The 21,723-nt window shown below is 41.5% G+C and overlaps 2 protein-coding genes across 3 annotated transcripts; both read right to left on the bottom strand.

Moving 5' to 3' along the window:
• Positions 1-3,466: 3,466 nt before the first annotated feature.
• On the bottom strand, positions 3,467-11,112 carry LOC310994898 (SWI/SNF-related matrix-associated actin-dependent regulator of chromatin subfamily B member 1-like). Of its 2 annotated transcripts, XM_083983793.1 has the most exons (9): positions 10,978-11,112; positions 9,865-9,976; positions 9,666-9,774; positions 8,086-8,223; positions 7,698-7,825; positions 7,420-7,586; positions 6,209-6,399; positions 5,895-6,026; positions 3,467-5,107 (listed from the first exon to the last, which is right to left on the bottom strand). In XM_083983793.1, the coding sequence occupies exons 1-9, from the start codon at positions 11,065-11,067 to the stop codon at positions 5,068-5,070; spliced, it is 1,107 nt and encodes a 368-aa protein (XP_083839919.1). In that variant the 5' UTR covers positions 11,068-11,112; the 3' UTR covers positions 3,467-5,067. The 2 variants fall into 2 exon arrangements, with proteins under 2 accessions (XP_083839919.1, XP_083839918.1); XM_083983792.1 differs by having other exon boundaries at positions 9,666-9,976.
• Positions 11,113-12,172: 1,060 nt separating this feature from the next.
• Positions 12,173-19,901, bottom strand: derl2 (derlin 2). The gene is made up of 7 exons (XM_083983111.1): positions 19,752-19,901; positions 17,193-17,258; positions 16,459-16,532; positions 16,127-16,220; positions 14,295-14,490; positions 14,095-14,185; positions 12,173-12,927 (listed from the first exon to the last, which is right to left on the bottom strand). The coding sequence occupies exons 1-7, from the start codon at positions 19,842-19,844 to the stop codon at positions 12,822-12,824; spliced, it is 720 nt and encodes a 239-aa protein (XP_083839237.1). The 5' UTR covers positions 19,845-19,901; the 3' UTR covers positions 12,173-12,821.
• Between the last annotated feature and the right edge of the window lie 1,822 nt (positions 19,902-21,723).

Genomic DNA, 21,723 nt, shown 5'->3' on the forward strand with positions numbered 1-21,723 from the left:
AAAAACACCATGCAGGGCAGACCCTGGAGCACTCTGTGTATCCGGTCTCCCCCACAAACCTCCTGTATACACCTCAACCACAGACTTGAGTCAAGTCAGGAAACGGGTCCTTAATTATTGCAGGGCAGCATGACGCCGGATAGACTGTTATCTTGGCACAGGGCTGACATAGAAAAAAGGCTGTGCTGATTTTTTGCTTTGTTGTGGTGCAGGTGATCACGTGTGACAGAAGAATGAAATCAATAGTCAATATTGAAACTCAGCTTTTTGATCGATTCGTTTGGTTGAATAAAACCGTGTTCTACATCTTAGAACATTTAAGGTGCTATTTAAGGTCGTGTAGGCGTGTAGGTGAGCCAGTACCTCATATATCACACCAATCAAACCATTTGCGCTTGTCATTATTCACTGCATTTCTTTGGTGCTTTTTTATATCCAGCCACACCACGGTGCTCATTAGCTGTTGAAGAGCCTTGTTTCACTTCTCTGATTGTTGTTGTACCTTCATTAGCAAAAACCATGTTGCAGTTTTCCGACAGCCGAACATGGTCAGATGCGAACCATGGGTTTAAGTCACTTCACTTACTGTATGTTTTTTTTTTAATGAATATTACACTTTGTATTCAGTGTGTTACTGTTAATCAGTGCAGGACACTGATCATTCAATGACCTTTAAATCCACTGTGTGTGTCTGCAGCAGTGGCAGTCCAGTGTAGCCTTGACTCTGTCAGTGATGTTGTGATGTATCTTTGGCATACAGTGAGTGTACGGATCTGTTTGCCTTTATATTCAACTGTTTTCATGTATCTCTGATGTGAATTAACCTGTAAAGTTTTTTTTTTGTTTACAATAAAACCAAAAAATCAACTTCTGGACCATTTTTTTCCTTGTCTCTGAGAATTGAGAAGTATTTCTGTCCCCTTGTCATGTACACAATATCTCAGTTAACACATGATAGAAATTCTTCACATTTGGCATAAATATTAACTCCCAAGGACGACCTGATTGATTTTGATGGTCAAAGGTCAAAAGGTTAACAATATGCCTCTGACTGTTGCTGACACAGCATCTTCTTCTTTCCACTTCATGAGTGTTTGTCATTTTTTGCATAGCCTACAGAATGATAAACACTTGTAAAAAGAGGGGGTTGGAGAGGAGCAAACACTCATGAAAGGAAAGGGCCTAAATATTAACATTGCAAGAAAAAACGAAGTTTACATGTGAGTGTAAACACAGAAATCAGTGGTGGTGACTCAGAGCTAGACCTGAGTTGCTGTTTGCTCCAAATTCCTAATCTGCTTTCATCAGGTCTGACCCAGTATTAGGGAGTCAGACATCTGAAATCTGAAGTTGCAAACTCAAAGTTGGATGATACATGTTTTGGTGTCATCAAAGTAACATTGAGTTCAGTCCCATTCCTCTAAGGTTAAGGGCCGGATACTGATATTCAGCCAGTGGGTTAAATCAACTCAAATCAAAGTTTATTCTAAAATGATGATGCTTTACATAAAAAATTAAAACTTATGAACACTGCAAGAAGAAAACAAACATCGAGACAATACACAATCCCTAACCCTAACAAAAATAAACTCAAAACATGTTAAAACAGGAAGATGTCACAGCATCACTCAATGTTAAAAGCCATTCTGAATAAAAACGTTTAAAGGCTGGACTTAAAAAGCGGCAGGTCATTGATGGTTTGCAATTTTGGTGGTAAATCTTGTAAACAAAAAGTTTTTAGTTTTATGTGTATCTTTTCTTACTTGTAAAAAATTATATTTTTTCCAAATGAAAAATTGAAGTTGTAACAAATAATGTGCCATTTAGCAACTTCCAGGCTGTGTCAAGTAGTTGAGAGTTCTTTTGCGTGTATGATGAGTATGAATAAAGTTTTTCATGAGAATTATTTTGCTGAGTAGGACTTTCTCAAGTCAGTTCCGTGTCAGAGGTGAAGAAGAACAGAGGAGATGTAAAGAGAATAGAAGTGTATGACCACATGGTGGCTTTGTGTTGCTGATCACCTCCAGGTTTGGTCTTGTGTTTTGTGGGCATGAGTCATGTTGCAGTCATCTTGCTGTGGTCGGGCTGGTATGCAGCAGATGGCAGTTCGGGTCAAACATGTAAGACTCCTTTGTTTTCTCTTTGTCACAGTGTCCAGTTCTTGTGTTGGGAGGTTCTGTCTTTGAAACTTCACCAGGTATTCAGATAGAGCTTTTATCACAGGGCACTCCATGTTTTGCAGTGCTATTGTAGGCTACTTGTGCACGACAGTGAAAACAGACCAATATAAAGTTGTCATAAATCTGACCACATCATTTCCTCCCCACATAAATTATTTTGCATATGCTGGAATTTATGACAATATTTTTCGAAGTTATTTGTTTTTCCTTGCTTTTATTTCAGCCACAATGGGAGAGACAAAAAAAAGTATGGAGTTGGGGAAAGAGAGAATGAAGGACATGCAGCAAAGGTTCTCAGGCCAGAATCAAACCTGCAGTGCTGCAGTGAGGACCAAGCTCTCGTGGTCTGTGCTCTACCAGAAGAGCTCCTCAGTAGATTCTTACATGTGCACATTACTCAACCAATAATCTCCCTTACAATCAGACACAGGTTAACAAAAGTGGGTTTTTTTTCTTCATATTTCTTTATTGTTATTTTTCATATAAAAAACGAGTCCACTATAAAGGTAAAGCAATTTTACAAAAGAAGATAACAAGAAGCGACAGTACATACGGTAACATTGTTTACAGAGTATATTCAAGTTGAAAATCATCATTTTAAAAGACACTGTTGGTTCTTATCGGCTTGTCGAACCCCCCCAGCCCAGCCCAGCCCAGCCCACCCACCCCTCCCCCTTTACTTAACCAATAGCACTCGGTAAAAACAGAGGCTCCAGTCTAACACTGATGCAACATGAGGCACAGTGCAAACAGAGGTAACAGTGCGAACAGTTAGTCCCTCATGCACAGGGGACTGTATGAACTACCTATGTTTTAGCATGCAGATGAACACTGGTGCGCACCACTGATGTGAAATCACCCACAGAGAACCAGAACACAGTCTACATGCTAAAACCACACAGGCTCCTATCTGATCTGGATCACAGTCTGAGGACCCCGCAGCCTAAACCAGCTCCTGTGGCTCATCAGCATCTATCAAAGCCCCCGATACGTACGGGGGGTTGATGTGGAGGTACTGGACATAAAAACTGATCCCAGAGAAGCTAAGAGACGTTAAAGAGCAAAAACAGAAGGAGTATTTAAAGGGATAGTTCACCATTTTGGCAAATTGGCCCATTGCCATAATCCCAATAGTCATAGCAGTAGGTTTGTTACCTTTAATTGTCGGTGCAAGCTATTTTCAGTGCAGAGCCGTGAGCTGCTCAGGGCAACACTACGGAGGAGGCTAATGGGATTTCTTGGTTTCCCTCATCAAACTCATCAAATACACAATCCAACAACTCCAAAACGCTCTGGTGGACAAGTTGCGACCTGCACATTCACCACGCTATGAGATAATAACGGAATGTTACGAGACGGAGTTGTTTTCGAGGAAAATTCATGCAAAACCGCTGTTGCGCGTTCCCATCGGGGGCAGTTTTTCGGCAAGCAGTCCCTGCATTTGCCTCGAAAACAAAAACAACTCTGTCTCGTAACATTTTGGAGTTGTTGGATTGTGTATTTGATGAGTTTGATGAGGGAAACCAAGAAATCCCATGAGCCTCCGTAGCGTAGCTCTGAGCAGCTCGCGGCTCTGCTCCGCCGATCTAAAAACAGCTTGCACCGACAATTAAAGGTAATGAACCTACTGCTATGACTAAAAGGATTATGGCAATGGGTCAATTTGCCAAAAATGTTGAACTATCCCTTTAAAGTCTTCTCTACCCTGACCCCAGCCAGAGCCAGTATTTAACCTGTCTGCCTGAATAAAGGTTGTAACACATCTTGTTCCCTTGTTTTTCTCCTCCTCTCTGTTCCATGTGATCACGTTGTGTTCCTCGTGACTCTAACAGAGTGAGGCTTTTTGTTTTCTGTTCCTTTGGTCCTCCCACCGTCCACCTCCGGTCAGAAATGTTGGAAACCGTTAAACACGAGTTCTGCAACTCACAACTACAGTATTCTCATTGTTGATTCATGCGGATCATGTTTCAGTGAATTGTGACAATAACATTTTTAAAAAGTGAAAAAAAAATGCAGCACTCACAGCACAACGGTGGCCTTGAAGGCTCAGGACACTGCACACAAAGATACACAGACACACACACACACACAACACAACCAAATACAGAAACCTGCTCGACACAAGTGTTTCCAAGTCCTCACCGTGTTGTGTTGCCTGGAAACACTTGTGTTGACTATTTGCAGCTCATTTGTTGTTGAACTGATGAAGATGTTTTCTGAACTGGTTTGTGTTTTGTCTGTTTACACGTGTTTTCTTAAGCTGCAGAGAACTGAGCCTGCAGGGCCACCGTACGTCTCACCTCAGAGCTCATGGTGACGTCTTGTTGTGCAAGACCAACCCACACAGATGTTGAGTCCACAGCAGCAGAGAAGATGAGACGAGCTGTACGACATCTTTTCACTATTTGAATCACTTTCCTGTTGATCAGTGAATTCATTAATAATCCAGCAGTTGATCCTGGATGTTCAGTAGATGAGGATCTAATTGGGACTCAGCCACTGATCATTCAGTTATGTGAGCCTGAGGAATTCAAGCTTCAGTTGTCGGCGTTGTCGTGGGCGACGGTTCAAAGACGTGCTCCAGATCAGTGTCACATCACAGACTCGTTGATGGAGAATCGCTGAGTCACTCAGTCATTGTTTCTGTCTGGTTGTGTAGTGTGAACGTCGCCTGGTGTGAGTAACAGTAACATTATAACACCAGTCAGCTACAGTTAAGAGTGGAGTCGACTGACCTCCTACAGGCAGAGTGAAACATGATCATGATGTCGATGGCGTGTGTGCGTGTAAGTGTGTGTGTAAGTGTGTGCAACTCTCTGTGTATTTACTTAAAGAACAACAGGAGAGTCCAGAGGACACTTGGACTGGTGCAGCTTCAGGTCTCTTCCTACCAGGACGGAGCGGTGTTGGCCAGTCTCCTCATACGCCTGGAAGACACACAACGATTCATACTTTAGTCACAGAGACAAAATTCTACAAAGGGATGACCTTTTAATCCCATGGAGCCAGAAATAAAAACCAATATGGTAAAAATTAACATCTAAAACAGCCTTTTTCCATCTGAGCATTATTGTGAAAATCTGAAACATCCTGTCTCATAGGGAAACTTGAAAACTAGTCCATGCAAGTCTTTGTCAGGCTTTGTTGAGTTGTGACTAACATATCAAACAGCCAGCCATATAGTAATACAGGGTTTCTCACCTTCTCTTTCAACTAATGTAAATGAATGATAATAAACTTTATATAACAGCACTGAGCATGTGTAATAATATAAATGCATGACACAGATGTGTGTGTTGGCACTGAGAGAGAGAAACACTGCAGCCTTACAACACATGTGCTGTAAGTACTCACAACACAGCACAAAGTGTTTCCAGGGGAGAGGGAGACACATACATACGTCTATACATTTATTTCTACAGTTATCACAACACTATACTGTAGATGTTGTTTTCCTTAATTGTTATGATCATTAATTTTTAATTCCAAACGCTTGCTTTGGCAATATGTATAATGTATGTCATGCCAATAAAGCCATTTGATTTGAATTGAATTGAGACACACAGAGATAGATAGATAGATAGATAGATAGATAGATAGATAGATAGATAGATAGATAGATAGATAGATAGATAGATAGATAGATAGATAGATAGATAGATAGATAGATAGATAGATAGATAGATAGATGCTCATGTGCTGCGACCATCTCACCTGGTGTTTCTGTCCTGGTCACGGATCTTCTTCTCCATTTCAGCGTCTGTGAGAGTCTCCAGCAGGGGGCACCACTGGTCGGCGTCGCCTGTGTTGCGGATGGCGATCTCTACTGTGGGCAGTGGGTTTTCACTGAGTGAAGAAAGATCACAGACATGACGGAGATGGGTTAGTGCAGAACAGAGTCTTTGAACCTGTCAACCCAGTGACTCTATCTGTCCTGTGTGTGTGTGTGTCTGTGTGTGTGTGTGTGTGTGTGTGTGTGTGTGTGTGTGTGTGTGTGTGTGTGTGTGTGTGTGTGTGCTGTGAGTCACCTGAAGGCGTACGTCCTCTGGTGCCAGCTGAGCTGACCTCTGATACTGTAGGCGATGGTGGTGACGAACTCCCCGCCCAGACCCAGCTCCGAGCACAGCTTCAGGGCGAACGACTCAGGGGAGTTCTCTCTCTCCGACATGTCCCACTCAAACTGGTCCACCAGGGAGATGTTCCCCACGTGGATGTTTAGCTGAGGACACACACACACACACACACACACACACACACACACACACACACATATTTAGATCCACCGTATACAGTATGTACAAAGAACATAACATCACTCAAAGACACCTGCGCTGAGAAAAAAGAAAAAATTGAAAATGTGGCTCATAACTTGTGACAACAATTTATTATAGAGAGTGGTGGTGAGAAGCAGATGAGTTTTCAGAGTCAGCATTTTTCTTTTTATGGTTTCACTCCTGAAGTAAAAACATCATAAATGTTGAATTTGCCCTTAAGACACATATTTTCTGCTGAAGTAAACAAAGCTGAAGCTCATTCAGCCAGTTTATTTATATTTATATATTGAAAATTAATGAATATATCCAGAATTCATTGTACCAGAGTCGGCCTTAAGATAGTCAAGAGCAAAACTGCTTTACGTAACAAACCTAGATGTGAATCTTAAGTCTATTTGTTAAAGATATATTTCAACATTTTGGCAAATTGGCCCATTGCCATAATCCCTATAGTTTTAGGAGTAGGTTTGTTACCTTTAATTGTCGGTGCAAGCTGTTTTTATATTGGCGGAGCAGAGCCGCGAGCTGCTCAGAGCTACGCTACAGAGGCTAATGGGATTTCTTGGTTTCTCTTATCAAACTCATCTAATACAGTACACAATCCAACAACTCCAAAACACTCTGGTGGACAAGTTGTGACCTGCACATTCACCACGCTATGAGATAATAATGGAACGTTACGAGACTGAGTTGTTTTCGAGGCAAAACCACTGATGCGTGTTCCCGTCTGGGGCAGTTTTTCGGCAAGCAGTCTCTTTTCGGCACGACACCGGCTCTGCATTTACCTCAAAAACAACTCCGTCTCGTAACGTTCCATTATCATCTCATAGCGTGATGAATGTGCAATAAGAATAATGAGTCAGATAATGTGATAATATGGGAGGGTGAACACTTCCCTGTATATTTGTGTGATTTCCCATGATTCCACTGGGTGATCGTTGCTGTGTGTGCTCAGCAGCACCCACCTTGATGATGACTCTCTGGTCTGCCTGCTCCTCCAGGATGCTGTCAGTGGGGTACGACTCAATCTGCTGACGTATGGCTGAGGCGATGGCGGGAACAAAGGCCAGAGGGTTCAGGTCCAGGTCATCACACAGAATCTCTGCAAACATCTCCGGGGTCATCAGTTTCTCTGGGGGACCAAGGTGTTAGAAGAAGTTTAAAAAAAAGACAAAAGACACAGCAAAGAAATGAGGGTGAAGCTCTCTGACGTGTGTGTGCGTGTGTGTGTGTGTGTGTGTACCGTTCATGTTCCACGTGAAGGCGTCTCTCAGTTTCTGTCCATCGATCTCCATGTCCAGACGGATGGGAACCAGAGCCTCCGTCTGGGCTGCGTTCTCATGGATCACTGCAGGGTCGTGGTCATCGAAGCTGAAACAATGATGGAATATTGTGAGAAGTACTGGAAATACATTTTTAATGACACTGTATTTATTTATAGCACCTTTCACACATAAAATGCAACACAAAGTGCTTTACATGTGAACACGTGCTCTTTGAGATACGGCTGAGCACTGAGGATCCAGGTGAGGATGAAGATGGGAATAGAAATGTCAGTACTGAAAGAAACAAATGTGTCTTTACTGTGGCACACTGGCAGGACACAGAGTCCGAGCAGCTTTCTGTCTCACCAGAGGGGGAATGTCCTCTTCTTGTCACGGCCCATCCTGTTGCGGTTGATGGTGGTGGAGCAAGGCACAGCATCGAGGTGGTGGGAGCTGTTGGGCAGCGTGGGGACCCACTGACTGCTCCTCTTGGCTTTTTGCTCCCTTGATAGAGAAAAAAAACAAAAACCCACAGTTTGAGAAGCTGTTGTATCCTCTGGAGTGTGGGAGCAGTTTAGGATCAACAGAGGCAAAGATTTTGTGCTGTGATCCCATTCATGAAAAACTGTTTGGGTGATGTGAGAAACTAAACGAGGCTCTGTTTATTTCATGTAAGACAAGTGACAGAGGTTCATTTAGAGGAGAATCTCTGGACCAAGTGACCTGCACACAGCCAGTGTGCTCCCACTGAAGGACGGAAGAATCTTGGACCTCACTGTGTCTCCAGAGACAGAGCACACACCCCGCACCCTGCATACGGATGCATCTGAATGAAGTAGAATAATGATGGAGGTCAGCCGTCTTCTCCATGATAGTGGAGCTACTGAACCAGACTAAGAGACCATTAAAGGCTCAGGAACCTTTGCAGGTGTTTGGAGTTGATCAGCTGGTTAAAGTGTGACACTATTAAGTTACAATAGTGAACTTTTTTACCATATAAAATTCTAGGTTTTCATTAAATGTAAGCCATAATCATTACAATTAAAAGACATAAAGACATGAAATTTTCCAGTCTGTGTGTAATGAATCGATATAATATATGTAATTTAATGTAAGTTTCACTATTTGAATTTAACTACTGAAATAAATTAACATTTCCATTATTCCCATTTATTGAGATGTGCCTGTATAAAGGCCTGCAGCCTGAAGACCGTTCATATATATTTATTTTCTTCATTAATTTACAGGCAGGAACATTCTCCATCTGTTCCATGGATTAGTGATATCAGTGTCCAACATAACATTTTTGTCTTACTGGCCCGCTTGGCCAGTAGATTTGAGTTTTACTGGCCCCTTGTGTATTTTTACTGGCCCGGCAACCAAAAAATGATTGGATTAAAATGATGTGGTGGTGGTTGTACCTGGTGCTGGTGAGAAATTTAGCGGTGGCCGCTGTGACCAAATTCTCTATGCAGGAGAAAACCTGTTCACATTCAGTTTACATTTAACAGAACAGTGAGCTCCAGGAAGCTAAAAAACAAACAGCTGATCACATGAAGCATTTTGATTTTCCCATGTGCATTCTAGCGAATCACGATGCATGTCGTTGTACAGGCCAGTGACCGACCAATCGCTGATTACAGTGATTACAGTGAATCAACTTGCCCTGCATGTACCTTTACTGGCCCCGGGCCAGCAGGCCATAGGTTATGTCAAACCCTGGATATAGTGGATTTGCTGCAATTACAGGAAATCAAATACAAACTTAATGAGGATCAGGACCTCTCCATAGTCGTACTAATACTGACTACATGTTAGAGTGGCCTTTGGTTCTTTATGTAGGAGTCACTGGGACACTTATGGAAGAGCACTGGTAGGGACAGGGACAAGAACCTCTTTTACACACTGTTATATATTAACAAACTAATAACAACAGAAGAAGTTACCTGAGGTAAGCTGGCGGCTCTGTGCTGATGGACACCGCCTTGTATTTCTCATCGTTACCCTCGAAGATCTCTTCACACTCTGATGCCTTCAGCAGAGTAACACTGGTGGCTGCAGCGAGGTTAGGACTGTTAATAACATTATCTATAATCCAGACCAGGAGCAGTGTGTGTGAACTGTTTGAAGAAACGAGCCACTCACCATGTGATGATGCAACAATTTTCTTCCTCTCCTCCACTGACGCCAGCCTCCTCCATAGAGACGGGTATCTTTTATACAGGGAGCCTCTGAACATACGCAAGTAGTTTCCAACCTGGAGAGCAGAATGTCCAAAATCAATATTTGGCCTCTAGATTCAAACATGCTGAAAGTTTAAAAAATCCTGATAATTTGTGCGTTTCATTAAAAAATAAGTCACAAGCCAAAAAGTTGAAAGTGTACTGTGATTCATTATATTTGATTTACACAAGTTGGAGTTAGACTTGTACTTAAACAATACAATCCCTCCCATGACCCGAGGGATTGAACAAACTCTGATCTGACTCATCCTGAGATGGAAACAGTTTTTCATTTGCATCAACAACAGCTGATCACACTTTGTTCAGTCCACTTCAATGATGTTTACATTTCAGTCTGTGGTCAAGTTATATCAACAACCAGAACTTCTTTAGAACTCCTTTATTAAAGCACATGTAAGTCCTGTTTTTAATCTGAGTAAATATTCACAACATCTCCAATATGATCAATAACTGATCGGAACATGTCATCAGTGCAGCCAACCCCAGCAGGACACAGATCAGTGTCTCATGTGTCCTCAGCTTCACTCACACACTCACACACTGAGCAGGTTAGGTTCATAGACTACGGTAAGTTAGTTGAACTCACTGCAGCTTCTCTAGTCTTTCACACAGAGCTGTGTTGTGTAATGGTACACTCTTTTTACAACATGAAACGTGGTTTGAGCTTAATTCATGAATACATTTTTTCATTCATTCATTAAAACATTTCATGTTACACACATCTCATCTGCTCCTTATTTTCTACAGTAAGTTAGTGGGGGGAAAAGCCACCGCTGTATTATTTTTTGTTCTTTAATTAGTTGAAAACACAATACCGTTTACATGTGTTAGGTGCTTGTTCTGACTTCACCGTGTTATAACGCTTTTCCTTTTCGGGTTATTTCTTTGTTTATAGTTTGGGAATCCATCAATGGGACTCGTTAGCGTGCTAGCATTAGCTAGCCAGAATAATGGATAACTGGGGCTAACATTAGGAAGCTGAGCGCTGAAAGTCAATGAATAGACGTGCACGTACCTCAGAGCCGACCATGTAAAAGTCTCCATCTTGTTCTAACTGAAACTTCACCGGCTTCTGGCCAAACGTTTTACTTAGAGCCAGTTGCATCTTTGCGCAGTTGCTAACCAGCTAGCTAACTAGCGAGTAGTAGCGTCTCCTTCGGGTGCGTTCAGGGCTCACGGTAAAGATCGGGGGGTTTCTCCCTCATCCAGCGTCCAGTTCACTTTACCATATTTAATCGTTTAAAATGCGAATTTTAGGATTTAAAAATTCATCTATGAGCACTTTTGCTCAATAGCAAACCACAACAAAGTAAAAACTAAAAAAACATATAGAATATCCGACTTTGGTCATATAAAATATAGATTTCCCGAAAACCCCGAACGCTTCATTGACCTTACTCCTCGTTCGTTTCAAGGTAGAGGAACTGTTTCAAAAGTGCAGCACCGCCCCCTAGTAAGATCATATGTCCTTCTCAGATTTCTATCAATTATTGGAATTAATCTAATGAGCTATATAAAAAAAACTAACTAACTAAATATGAAGTTAGAGCTGAACAAAATATGTAAATTGATGTATCAGTGTAAACATTATACTTAAATACAGAAGATTATGTTGATTATAACTTGGCCCACACTGACACCCCCTCATACAGACATGAACAGCCTGTGAGTCTGTGTCCACATTGTCTATACGTACATGAAGACACAGGGATTCAGCATCACTCCCTGTGATTGTGCGTATTCATGTTTAGGATGAGGGGATATGGGAGGTATTATGTTGATGAGTGTGATTGTAACAAAGAAAGGATCCTGAAGACCATCAGTGAGGTTGTTAAGAGTATTTTGGCAGGTGTTCTGTGTCTGTGGACAGATTTTGTCACAGTGATCATGTCACTACTATGGAAGAAGGTAAAGGTAGGTAAAAGATGTAATACAAAGACTAATGTAATGTAATGTAATGACAGTCCTACTAATGTCAGCCCATGCAGCAGAACTCATGAGATTTTTTTTAATCCAGTGCAGGAATAATTCAATAAAGATTTTTAGTCCTACTTTAAATATGATTTATCACCTCAACACAATTAAATTAGATTATTACTTAAAAAAGGCTACAAACAACCTTGTCACATATAAATAACAGACAGAACTCAAGCTTTATGAGAACAGGTTGTGTAACATTTCAGCTGGTTTGCATCAGTGACATGAAAAAGTGGCACAGCTTTGACATCAACTCCTGCAGGTAGAAGAAGAACTGGACTATCAAGCTGAGGACACAGTATAAATCCTGGTATTTGTATAAGATGAGATGCTTCACAGAGAGCCATGTTACAACATGATGTCATTAGTGTGAAGCCTTTGGTTTCATGCAGCACTACTACAGTCAACAGAGATGAAACCAAAGCATCGTTTGCCACACACATTTATTCTTTAAAAAAGTGAAATGAGAAAAAAAAATGCACTTGCCATCTGAACTAATTCATTTGATAATATTTTACGGCCGTTATTTTTCCCCCCTCTTTCACAGGACAGTTGTTGTGTATATCGACATGTTTTTTCAGAGATGAAGAAAAACATCACCCAGGCCCAAAGGCTCACTGTCCAAAGTTCTGTCCGAAGCTTGGGTTCTTCTCGAATAGTCTTAGAGCAACGATCTGGCATCAAGGAGAGTTTCTGAGGATGATTTAAGCCCATATACAAAGACAACAAATGGTTCTCTCCAAACCAGTTGTGGTTGTTTGGCATTCTTCACCCAGAACTAAACAAACACGTCAAAAACAAAGACCATGTTCGCTCCCTTCATCTCTCTGAGGGAATGTCCTTGGAAGTGACCTGATAATCAGGGACGATCGGAGGGCACGTTTAACCCCCGAGGCGCTGTCCCTCTCCCCAGGCGAACCCTCCAGGGCGCTCCTCAGGTAGGGGGTTGTAGTTGGCGTCTTCCTCCGGAGTGTCAAACAGCATCTTTCTGTTGGAGACACACAGGAGACGAGGGTGAGTGGTTTGTAAAGATGTACACAGCTCAACTGTTCATATCTGATGCGACTCTTAAGGCCAACAGGGTGAGTAGGTTACAGTAGGTAGGTCAGGTAGTCAGGCGTTCGATGGCAGAGCTTAAGTTGAGGAAAAATATAAATAAAATCTTCTCTTGAACTGATATTGGCTTTAATACTCCTTTTAATTCTCCTGCTGCCTCTCTAAACTGAGAGGGTCCCAATCTGAATCTACTGCTGCTAATAAACTGGCTCCCTAACCCTAAAATCTATTTTTTTAAAAACAAAAAAACAATACACCATGAAATTTCTTTCTTTCTTTCTTGATATGTCAAATTTTGTATTAATTTGTTGTCACATTGTATTTGCCAACATTTATATGTTTTATAAGGATACACTGTCTGATGACACACGAGGTCTTCACTACACTTAAAAAGTGAAATTGTATAAAATAAACAATAGCCTGCAAAAAAACCCCCAAAAAAACCTAATATACTGGCTCTGTGTAAGTGTAACACACATCTAAGTGTCAGTATGGCACACATAACCATATATTTGTATATAAGTTGGAATTCAACAGTGTTTCTGTAATTACTCTCACTGCCAGAGGTGGAGACTAAACGACCTTGATACTAAAGCTTAGATTGGGCCCAAACGAATCCAACCCGACCCGAACCCATGCACATTCTGTCTGAGCCTGGCCCGGCCCATCCCATTAATTGGATTTATGGGGCGTAGCCTGAGTTAACACCAACATTTTCTTTGTTGTGAGTTCTGTTATTATCAAGTTATATAAGTTATTATAGTTTTAAACTACAATTGTGAATTGTTTGACTGACATAAATCTGTTCAGATGAGAACTTAATGAACACAATACAGAAGCATGTTTAGTAGTTCCCAAGCCAAATTTGATCAGTCCTCAACAATCTGACTCTGGGCCCAGGCCAGGTTGGGTCGGGTCAGCCACAGGCTTGGGGAGATCTAAGATCTAAGATCTAACCTCCTTCATACCAGTCAGTCCTTTTCTGGATGCCACAGTCTGAGTATCATTGCTGCTGACCATGTTCACCTTCTAATGGCTACTTCCAGCAGGATCATGTCACAAAGCTACAGACCTGAACCCAGTGGGTGTGGACACTCACATGATAGATGGGGTCTTGAGCCATCTCCCACCTCCAGGCTGGTTGGGGAAGACATCCTCCAGGAAGAAGTACACATGACCAACAGCGATGCCTTAAGAAAAGGTATAAACACATTTGAATACAAGCACCATTCATACCGTACGCCACCCATTAGTTCAGCCAGTTCTCATTGGCTGTTTGCAGATGACAGTGACTGATACCTAAAAGATCCACGATGATGGAGTTGCCCAGCAGGAGTGAGAATCCCATCAGCACCCAGGGCAGGAAGGGAGCCTGGAAATTCAACAGGCCGAAGAAATTCATGCGAACGTTGGGGTTCCGTCGACTCCACACGTAAACCAGCATGATGGTGAAGGCCTGGCCCAGGAACACCAGGCTCACAAAAGTGCCGAAGATCTGAGGCCTGGTTAAAGAACTGAACAGGACAGGACTGACAAACACCATGCTCTCTGATGGCCTCATACATAATATAAGTGTTTTAGGTTACTTACTTGAATGGATAGTTCAACATTTTGGCAAACTGACCCATTGCCATAATCCCAATAAATTTAGGAGTAGGTTTGTTACCTTGAATTGTTGGTGCAAGCTACTTTTAGAACGAAAACAACACTGTCTCGTAACGTTCTATCTCATAGCGTGGTGAATGTGCAGGTCACAACTTGTCCACCAGAGCGTTTTGGAGTAGATGGATTGTGTATTTGATGAGTTTGATGAGGGAAACCAAGAAATCCTATTAGCCTCCTTAGCGTAGCTCTGAGCAGCTCGCAGCTCTGCTCTGCTGTTCTAAAAATAGCTTGCACCGACAATAAAGGTAACAAACCTACTCCTAAAACTATAGGGATTATGGCAATGGGTCAATTTGCCAATATGTTGAACTATCCCTTTAAAGTGCACAACAATATTAACAGCAGCTCCAATTGATTTAATTTAAAACTGTATATTGAATAGTTAATCTATAAGAGCATTTAAACCCCTTCACTCTGGGCTGTCCATCAGTGTCTGTAGGTTTTGCAGGGTTAATTGGAAGACGACGTTACACTCTAAACTGTGTCAGTTCAGTTCGCCTCAGGTGAACTCAACATCTGGCCTCATCTGGAGGATAATTAAATCAAACAGAATTAAGCAGCAGGTAATTTTATCATTGAACCAAACCTGAACCACAATGAAGTGAGCCAAACACATGCAAGCACCAGCCTGACAAACCTTTCCCCACAGGCCTATGATGATTAGCACCGATTGTGCTTCCACTGTAGTAATGACGCCTAAGGTCGTAAATGTAAGCGGTGAACACCACGCCTCTTCTTACATTAAAAACACTAAATATTGATACACCCAGAGGGTTCACTGGGATTTCTAAAGAGTGGAGGCCCTGGTCCACTGAGGTTGGGGTTTGGATCACTGACTACGTTTACATGCAGACAATATTTGGGTTAAGGTCAATATTCTGGTTTCTGAAACATTTGGAATAACCCATTTACATGCGTGAGCAAACAGGGTTATTCCTGTATAGATGGTCATTGGAATCAATAGGGATATCCCGATCAAAACAGTGACGCACAGACAACATCTCTGTCTACAAAAGACATAATGTTCATGTCTTTCACCACTTAGGAAGTGATTTGTTTCCTCCTCACTCCAAAAGTTGGTGTTATCTTACGTTTCGCCATGGTTACAACAAGTAGTTCCTGACTCAAAAGACCAAGATTCCTTGCGAATAGAACATGCGCAGAACAGAAATGAATGTTCCTTTTGATGGGGATATTCCAATGGGCGTATACATGACCAAATATTCTAGTTAGAAAAGGACTAACCCAGGGGTCATTTCGGTTTTTCAAAAGGGTCATTGGTGTTTACATGGCCGTGCGCAACCGGGTTATTGCTAATATTCCGGTTATGAGAGAGTTATTGACTGTATGTAAACGTAGTCACTGTCTGATCCAGGTTTCATTCACTATCTATTTAGTAATGTATGAAATGTATCTCATGAATACCTCATTATCTGTGATTAATGACACTTTGTTGTGAAGGATACGGTCATGAGAAGACCTCCAAAGAGGAACATGAAGACGAAGTCAGCCGTGCGTCCCCGGAAGGAGCCCTCCTCTAGCATACGGCAGTATCTGTACCTGGAAGCAAAGGGTTAAGGAAATCTACACACAAACACGCGCTTCCTCATCTTAACAATCCAAGCAAATCACACCAGTACAGTATCTCTCTTCATGTGTCCAGACATGACCAGAGTTTCATTACCCAGAGTCTGGAGCCACACATACACACACACACTGTCCTTCCTCTGTGAAACAGAAAGTATGCAAACCCACCTCACACTCTGGATGAAGTGAGACTCAGAACTGAGAAGGATACAGAAAAATCATATTGAACAGGAAATTGAAGCCAACTGGACCAAAAAACAGGAAGTTGGTTATTAGTCGCCATACCTAGAAAATAAAAGAGAGAAGACTCAGATGAACACAGACACACACACATAGAATAATTAGAGAGAATAAAAAAACACAGAGAGTATAGTCCTCCCTGCAGCCAGCCCTGGATTCAATGCCCTTTGCTGCATGTCATTCCCCCTCTCTCTGCCTCCCCATTTCCTGTCCGTCTCAACTATACTATCCATTAAAGGCAAAAAAAAAAGCCCCCAAAAAACGTACTTTAAAAAAAAAAAATACAAAGAGGTTATGTCCTGAACTCCACTGGAGCCAGAACACAGGTGAAACTGTTGTGGGGCTGATATAAACAACAGCCTGTTAATGCATCCTTGATGATGTCATTGAAACTGTATCGGTTCATTCTGAAAGAGCTAAAGCCAATAGGGAAACTCCAACACGGGGCGGACCGACCAATGGTGTCACTCCAGCACTTATCTAGTCAGCCAGTCAGTGACTACAGACCGCAGGCTTTAACTGAATTTCCTGCAGTCAGTCAATGTGACATGTGAATGATAAGTATGAAAGAACTGATTATAATCTCATTTAGACAAACATGCATTTAAGATATGACTTAAGTTTTAAAATGCTTGACTCAATCTGGTAATCTGGCAATCTGACGAAATGTTATCCGCCTTCCTAGGATGAAGAGTATGGACTCACCTGGTAATTCCTTAGAATCAAATCCGGGTTGAAGTATAGCTGAAACGGTGTGATGATCTCTAGTTGCTGTTGGAGGAGACAAAACAAAGATAATATTTAAGATGATAAACATTATTTTGTCTCCATAGAGGCTACTTCCACATATATGACAAGTAACAGACCCTAACAACATAATGAACAAAACTATAGAAGATAAGGGTCAGAATATGTCTCTAAGCAATTTGGTCTTTGTCTCACTCTGACAGACTGATGCTCCAGTGAGGAGACAGACCAGCGAGCTGCTTACAGTAGCATCTCTCTCAAGACAGATGATGTGTGGGTGAGTTAAAGGACTGAAGTCTGAAGCTGAACTCACTCGGTTCCAGAGCAGCAGCAAAACTTGCAAACAGCTTGTGTACAAAACAGAACAAGGCCCAGTTTAATGAATGATAAGAGGAACTAATTAGGTCATATGACAGCATGTGATCGGCAGCGAGAGGAGGTGAGGTTGCACTTTTGAGGTCCATGCCAACTTGGTTTTTCCTCGTGTTTCGTCTGTGTTGTGTAAACCGGCACAGACTTCAGCTGCTGCAGCTCGGACACAAGTAAAGACTTCAGCTTCAGCCTGTTTGGTTTTTATCTTATTTGTTTACAGGGCACAGGCTCATTATGGAAAGTCCTTCTGTTTTGTTTTTAGATGTCACAGTCAGCTGGAAAAGTTGATGCTTCAGAAAAAAAGCTGAATGTTAAGATAAGGAGCTCTGATGTTATGAGGAGCAGCAGAACAGAGTGTTCAGACGGTTTCACCTCAACAACAACAACAACAGATTCCTCAGATTAACACCGCAGAGAAAACAACAATATAGTGAAACCACATCCAAAGACAATATTGATTTTTTCAGATGAAACAAAGTTAATCAGAAACAAGAATAAACCTTCAGAGCTCTGCCCGCAGGGTGAATCCAACTGTAGCCTATCAGTACAGATAATCATCTGTGGTTTATGCAGCTATGTTCCAAGTGCACTGTTTTCTTTGTACATCAGAGACAATGAACTAGGCTAATTCTCTCTCACATCACCCATATTTAAAAAAAGAAAATGAGAACAATAAACCAGTCATCACATGAGCAGCAGATATTCTGCATGAAAATGATATTTGATATTTGACTTTGCATGTGTCAGCTTTCAACCTGATGCTTCCTGGTGATACGTGTAGGTTGTGAGATTCTAAGAGTTATTCTTAGAGTAACCCTTCAAACTGAACTGACTGCACAGACATAGAAACACTCAAACAATATTGATGCTATGTCTGCAGCCCCTTCAAGATTCTGTAAAATTCACTAGTACCAAACTTTCCTATGCAGTGTCTTTTTCCAGAAAACTCACAAGCGCATATTAATGACCCTGAACCACTGACGCAGCTCTAACTCTATGTTAACAATTCAACTTGTTTCTGAAAAATGTCAACATATATTCTACTTGCACGGAACAGAAATGTGTCTGCAGCAGGTCTGGGACCAGGGAGGAGAGACACAAACCAATCTGACTGACAGCACGTATCACTACTCTGAACTGAGGAGTTCTCTATAACTCTGTCACCACTATCTCTCTATCACAGTAGCTGTTCAATGCAGATTCATGATTACAATCAACTTAGTAAAGCACCTGAACTCTTTTTTCTTTTTTACTTCTGCTCCACTGCACTTCAGAGGCCCATGCTCTTCTTAATTACCCCATTTATTTGAAATACTGTGTTGCACTAACGTTACATCATCCACCCACTTTGACCAGTCATGATATACACATGTTAATGTTCCATAATAATAACACAGTCTCTTAATAATAAAATAATGTACACAATAATAAAATGACAGGGAGCAGTACTTTTAATGCTTTGCCTATACTGAAAACAGCCTTTACTTTAACAGGTACACAGCAGTATTATTGATTTACTGAAGTAAAATAGTTTGAATACATTTTCTGACAGTTAACCCAGACATATAGAAATATCACTAGCTATGAGTGTGAATTGTATTTAATGAAACGAATTTAAGACAACACATAAGGAGACTAGATGCTGTTTAGTTTTTTTTTAATAATGAGCCAATGTAGCTGAAAGTGCTACATCATTAATGCTAATTTAAGATCCCTGACACACACTATAATACAAGTCAGAGAGGTTAAATATGGACACTGTGTCTGTGCCACTTCATGTCCTATGAGGTGTAAACACACGTACACACATGTGTGTCTGTGTGAGCTAAGTTACTGGGGTTCCCTCTGGAGACAACAACACAGCTAGCTCCGGCGTTAGCAGCTAAAGTCAGCCGCGCTTACACCGCTGTTTCACGGGTCACATCCAAACCGAGCCCCCGGCCACAGGTAGCTCCGCTCTCAGCCTTTTTTAGTGACTGTAAATATAGAGTCAACCTCCAGGAGAACCAGGTTAAGACACGTCTCCTTCCCACAGCTGCTACAGCTAAACCAGCTAGCAGCGGTGTAACGGCGCTCCGGCGGCGGCCCCGAGCGGCTCCGAGCGGCGGCTCTGCCCGACACAAGGAACAAATGAACGAGTCTTACCACAGCAGCAGTCGTGAGGACACATGCGGTTGTGTATGCCCTGGTAACAACAGGAATCTGTAGATACTCCTGCTGTATGGTCTGGTAAGCCATTTTGGACAGGCTGCTCGCTTCCGGCACTTTGTTGACACGTCATTCCACAAAGCGAAAGGTGCTGCGTTCAAGCACGTGGGACAAAAAAAATGCAAAACATCAAACATCTACTCTGACCGAAAAAACAGGTTTGATCCAACACACAAAACAAGATTTGAGATAAATCGGATGAGAGGTGATAGAAAGGAGGCACAGCAGTGTCATCCTGTGGATCTTGAATAAATTACATTGAAATTACAAATATGATTCAACACAGCCTCATTCCTTAATTTTCAATAAAATAGCTAGTAGGACATTAAAACTGGAACCTTCGAAGTGAACAGTTGTAATGTGCAGTCCTATGGTTCAGTCCAGTAATTACACAGGGTCCAGCAGAATCTTTCTATAAAACTAGTCCTCACTGACAAAAAAAAACAAAACAGCAAAATGTTGTGTGCAAGAGAAAAAAAAAGATAATATCACCATAGAAAAATAGTCAATCTCTTCATTATTCACACAAGTTTTAATGTCTGAAACCAACAGCCACTTTTTTTTTCTTTCACAGCAACATGAAACCATGCAGTCAGAGGATATTAATGTCAGCTATGCTGTCAGTGAACTCTGTGTGAGAGGGCGCCCTGGTGCCTCACCCAGTAGGGGCCGTACCATGAAAGCTTTGCAGTGGCCCAGTTTTGAATCTGACCTCCAGCCTGTTTTTCACTGTGTCCATCAAAAATAAAGTCAAAAACCAACCACATAGGTCTCTTTTCTTAATGTGGACGTGAGCCTGGTTGGCATTCAGCTGCAGGAGAAAGAGAGAGAGGTGGAGATACAGTGACATCATGACATCAGTGTTAGGTGGGTTGATTGAACAGCTGCTGCTTGTTGATGACACACACATTCATAGACCTGTGTAACAGTAGCACTCTGTATAATGATCATTCCCTACACACGATGTCCTGCTGCTGTGGTGAGTGCATACACTACATTTAAACTACAATTATAACTGTGAAGAAACACATGTCACAGGTCAGTCAGTACAGGTCAGCTTGTACTACAGTTTCTCTGTAATCTGATGTTCCTCTCCTCCACAGTCTGCACAGAGCCACATGGCAGATGAAACAATGTTACCTGGGTCAGGTCATGTTCCTGAATCAATTAAACTGTGGTAAAGTTTTGTGATTTATTGCAGTTAATGAATTGGGACATTGTGTTTCTATTAGTAGGTTATATAACATGACAGTTGTAATAGAGTTGAAGACAAATCTAAGTTTAATAGATGGTAATTGATTTAATTAGATATTGGTTAGTCCAGGGGAGGGGCTTAGCTTAGCACAAAAACAAGCAGATCATTCAGAATAGATATCATCATCTTTATTATCAAGTGGGAAAAGAGTGGAGAAGATTGGAACACAGTATCTTCATATTCTGGGTTCGTGCTTATGTATGCTTCGAGGGAAATTATAAAATGGAATTTGAGGCTGAGCAAACTCGCAGGATTAAGCAAGTAGACCTCCAAGTCCCATTAAACAGAGCTGGAGCAGAAACATTCATTAGGATGTATGCACATCAGTATGGTAAGAATATGGGATGACAATGACACACAATTATATAATGGACCAGTACATGTTGGTGGTGGCAGGGGGGTGCAGGAAAAGAAGGAAAGACCATAATTCATTTGAGGAAAAAGTCAGTTCAGTTCAGATTATTCACATATCAGTTTTATAGTTGTATTTTATTTTATTTATTTAACCTTTATTTAACCAGGCGAGCAAATTAAGAACAAAATTCTTATTATTATTATTTTATTTTGTATTATGTGAAGTGGGATGCCCAAGGAAGCTAAGGAGCTTTGTCACACATGTGATAAATAATACAAACCCAAAAATGGCTATTATCA

The sequence above is a fragment of the Trachurus trachurus genome (assembly GCF_905171665.1).
Source record: "Trachurus trachurus genome assembly, chromosome: 12".
Taxonomy (NCBI): domain Eukaryota; kingdom Metazoa; phylum Chordata; class Actinopteri; order Carangiformes; family Carangidae; genus Trachurus; species Trachurus trachurus.

Coding starts and splice junctions, on each gene's coding strand:
- LOC310994898 (XM_083983792.1), bottom strand. CDS start 11,067: ATGCAACTGGCTCTAAGTAAAACGTTTGGCCAGAAGCCGGTGAAGTTT. Junction 8,224..9,665: donor GAGCCGCCAGCTTACCTCAG/GTAACTTCTTCT, acceptor TTCTCTATCAAG/GGAGCAAAAAGCCAAGAGGA. Junction 6,027..6,208: donor CAGAGGACGTACGCCTTCAG/GTGACTCACAGC, acceptor TTCTTCACTCAG/TGAAAACCCACTGCCCACAG.
- derl2 (XM_083983111.1), bottom strand. CDS start 19,844: ATGGCTTACCAGACCATACAGCAGGAGTATCTACAGATTCCTGTTGTT. Junction 17,259..19,751: donor TCCTCACGACTGCTGCTGTG/GTAAGACTCGTT, acceptor CTCCTCCAACAG/CAACTAGAGATCATCACACC. Junction 14,186..14,294: donor CATCATCGTGGATCTTTTAG/GTATCAGTCACT, acceptor CCTTTTCTTAAG/GCATCGCTGTTGGTCATGTG.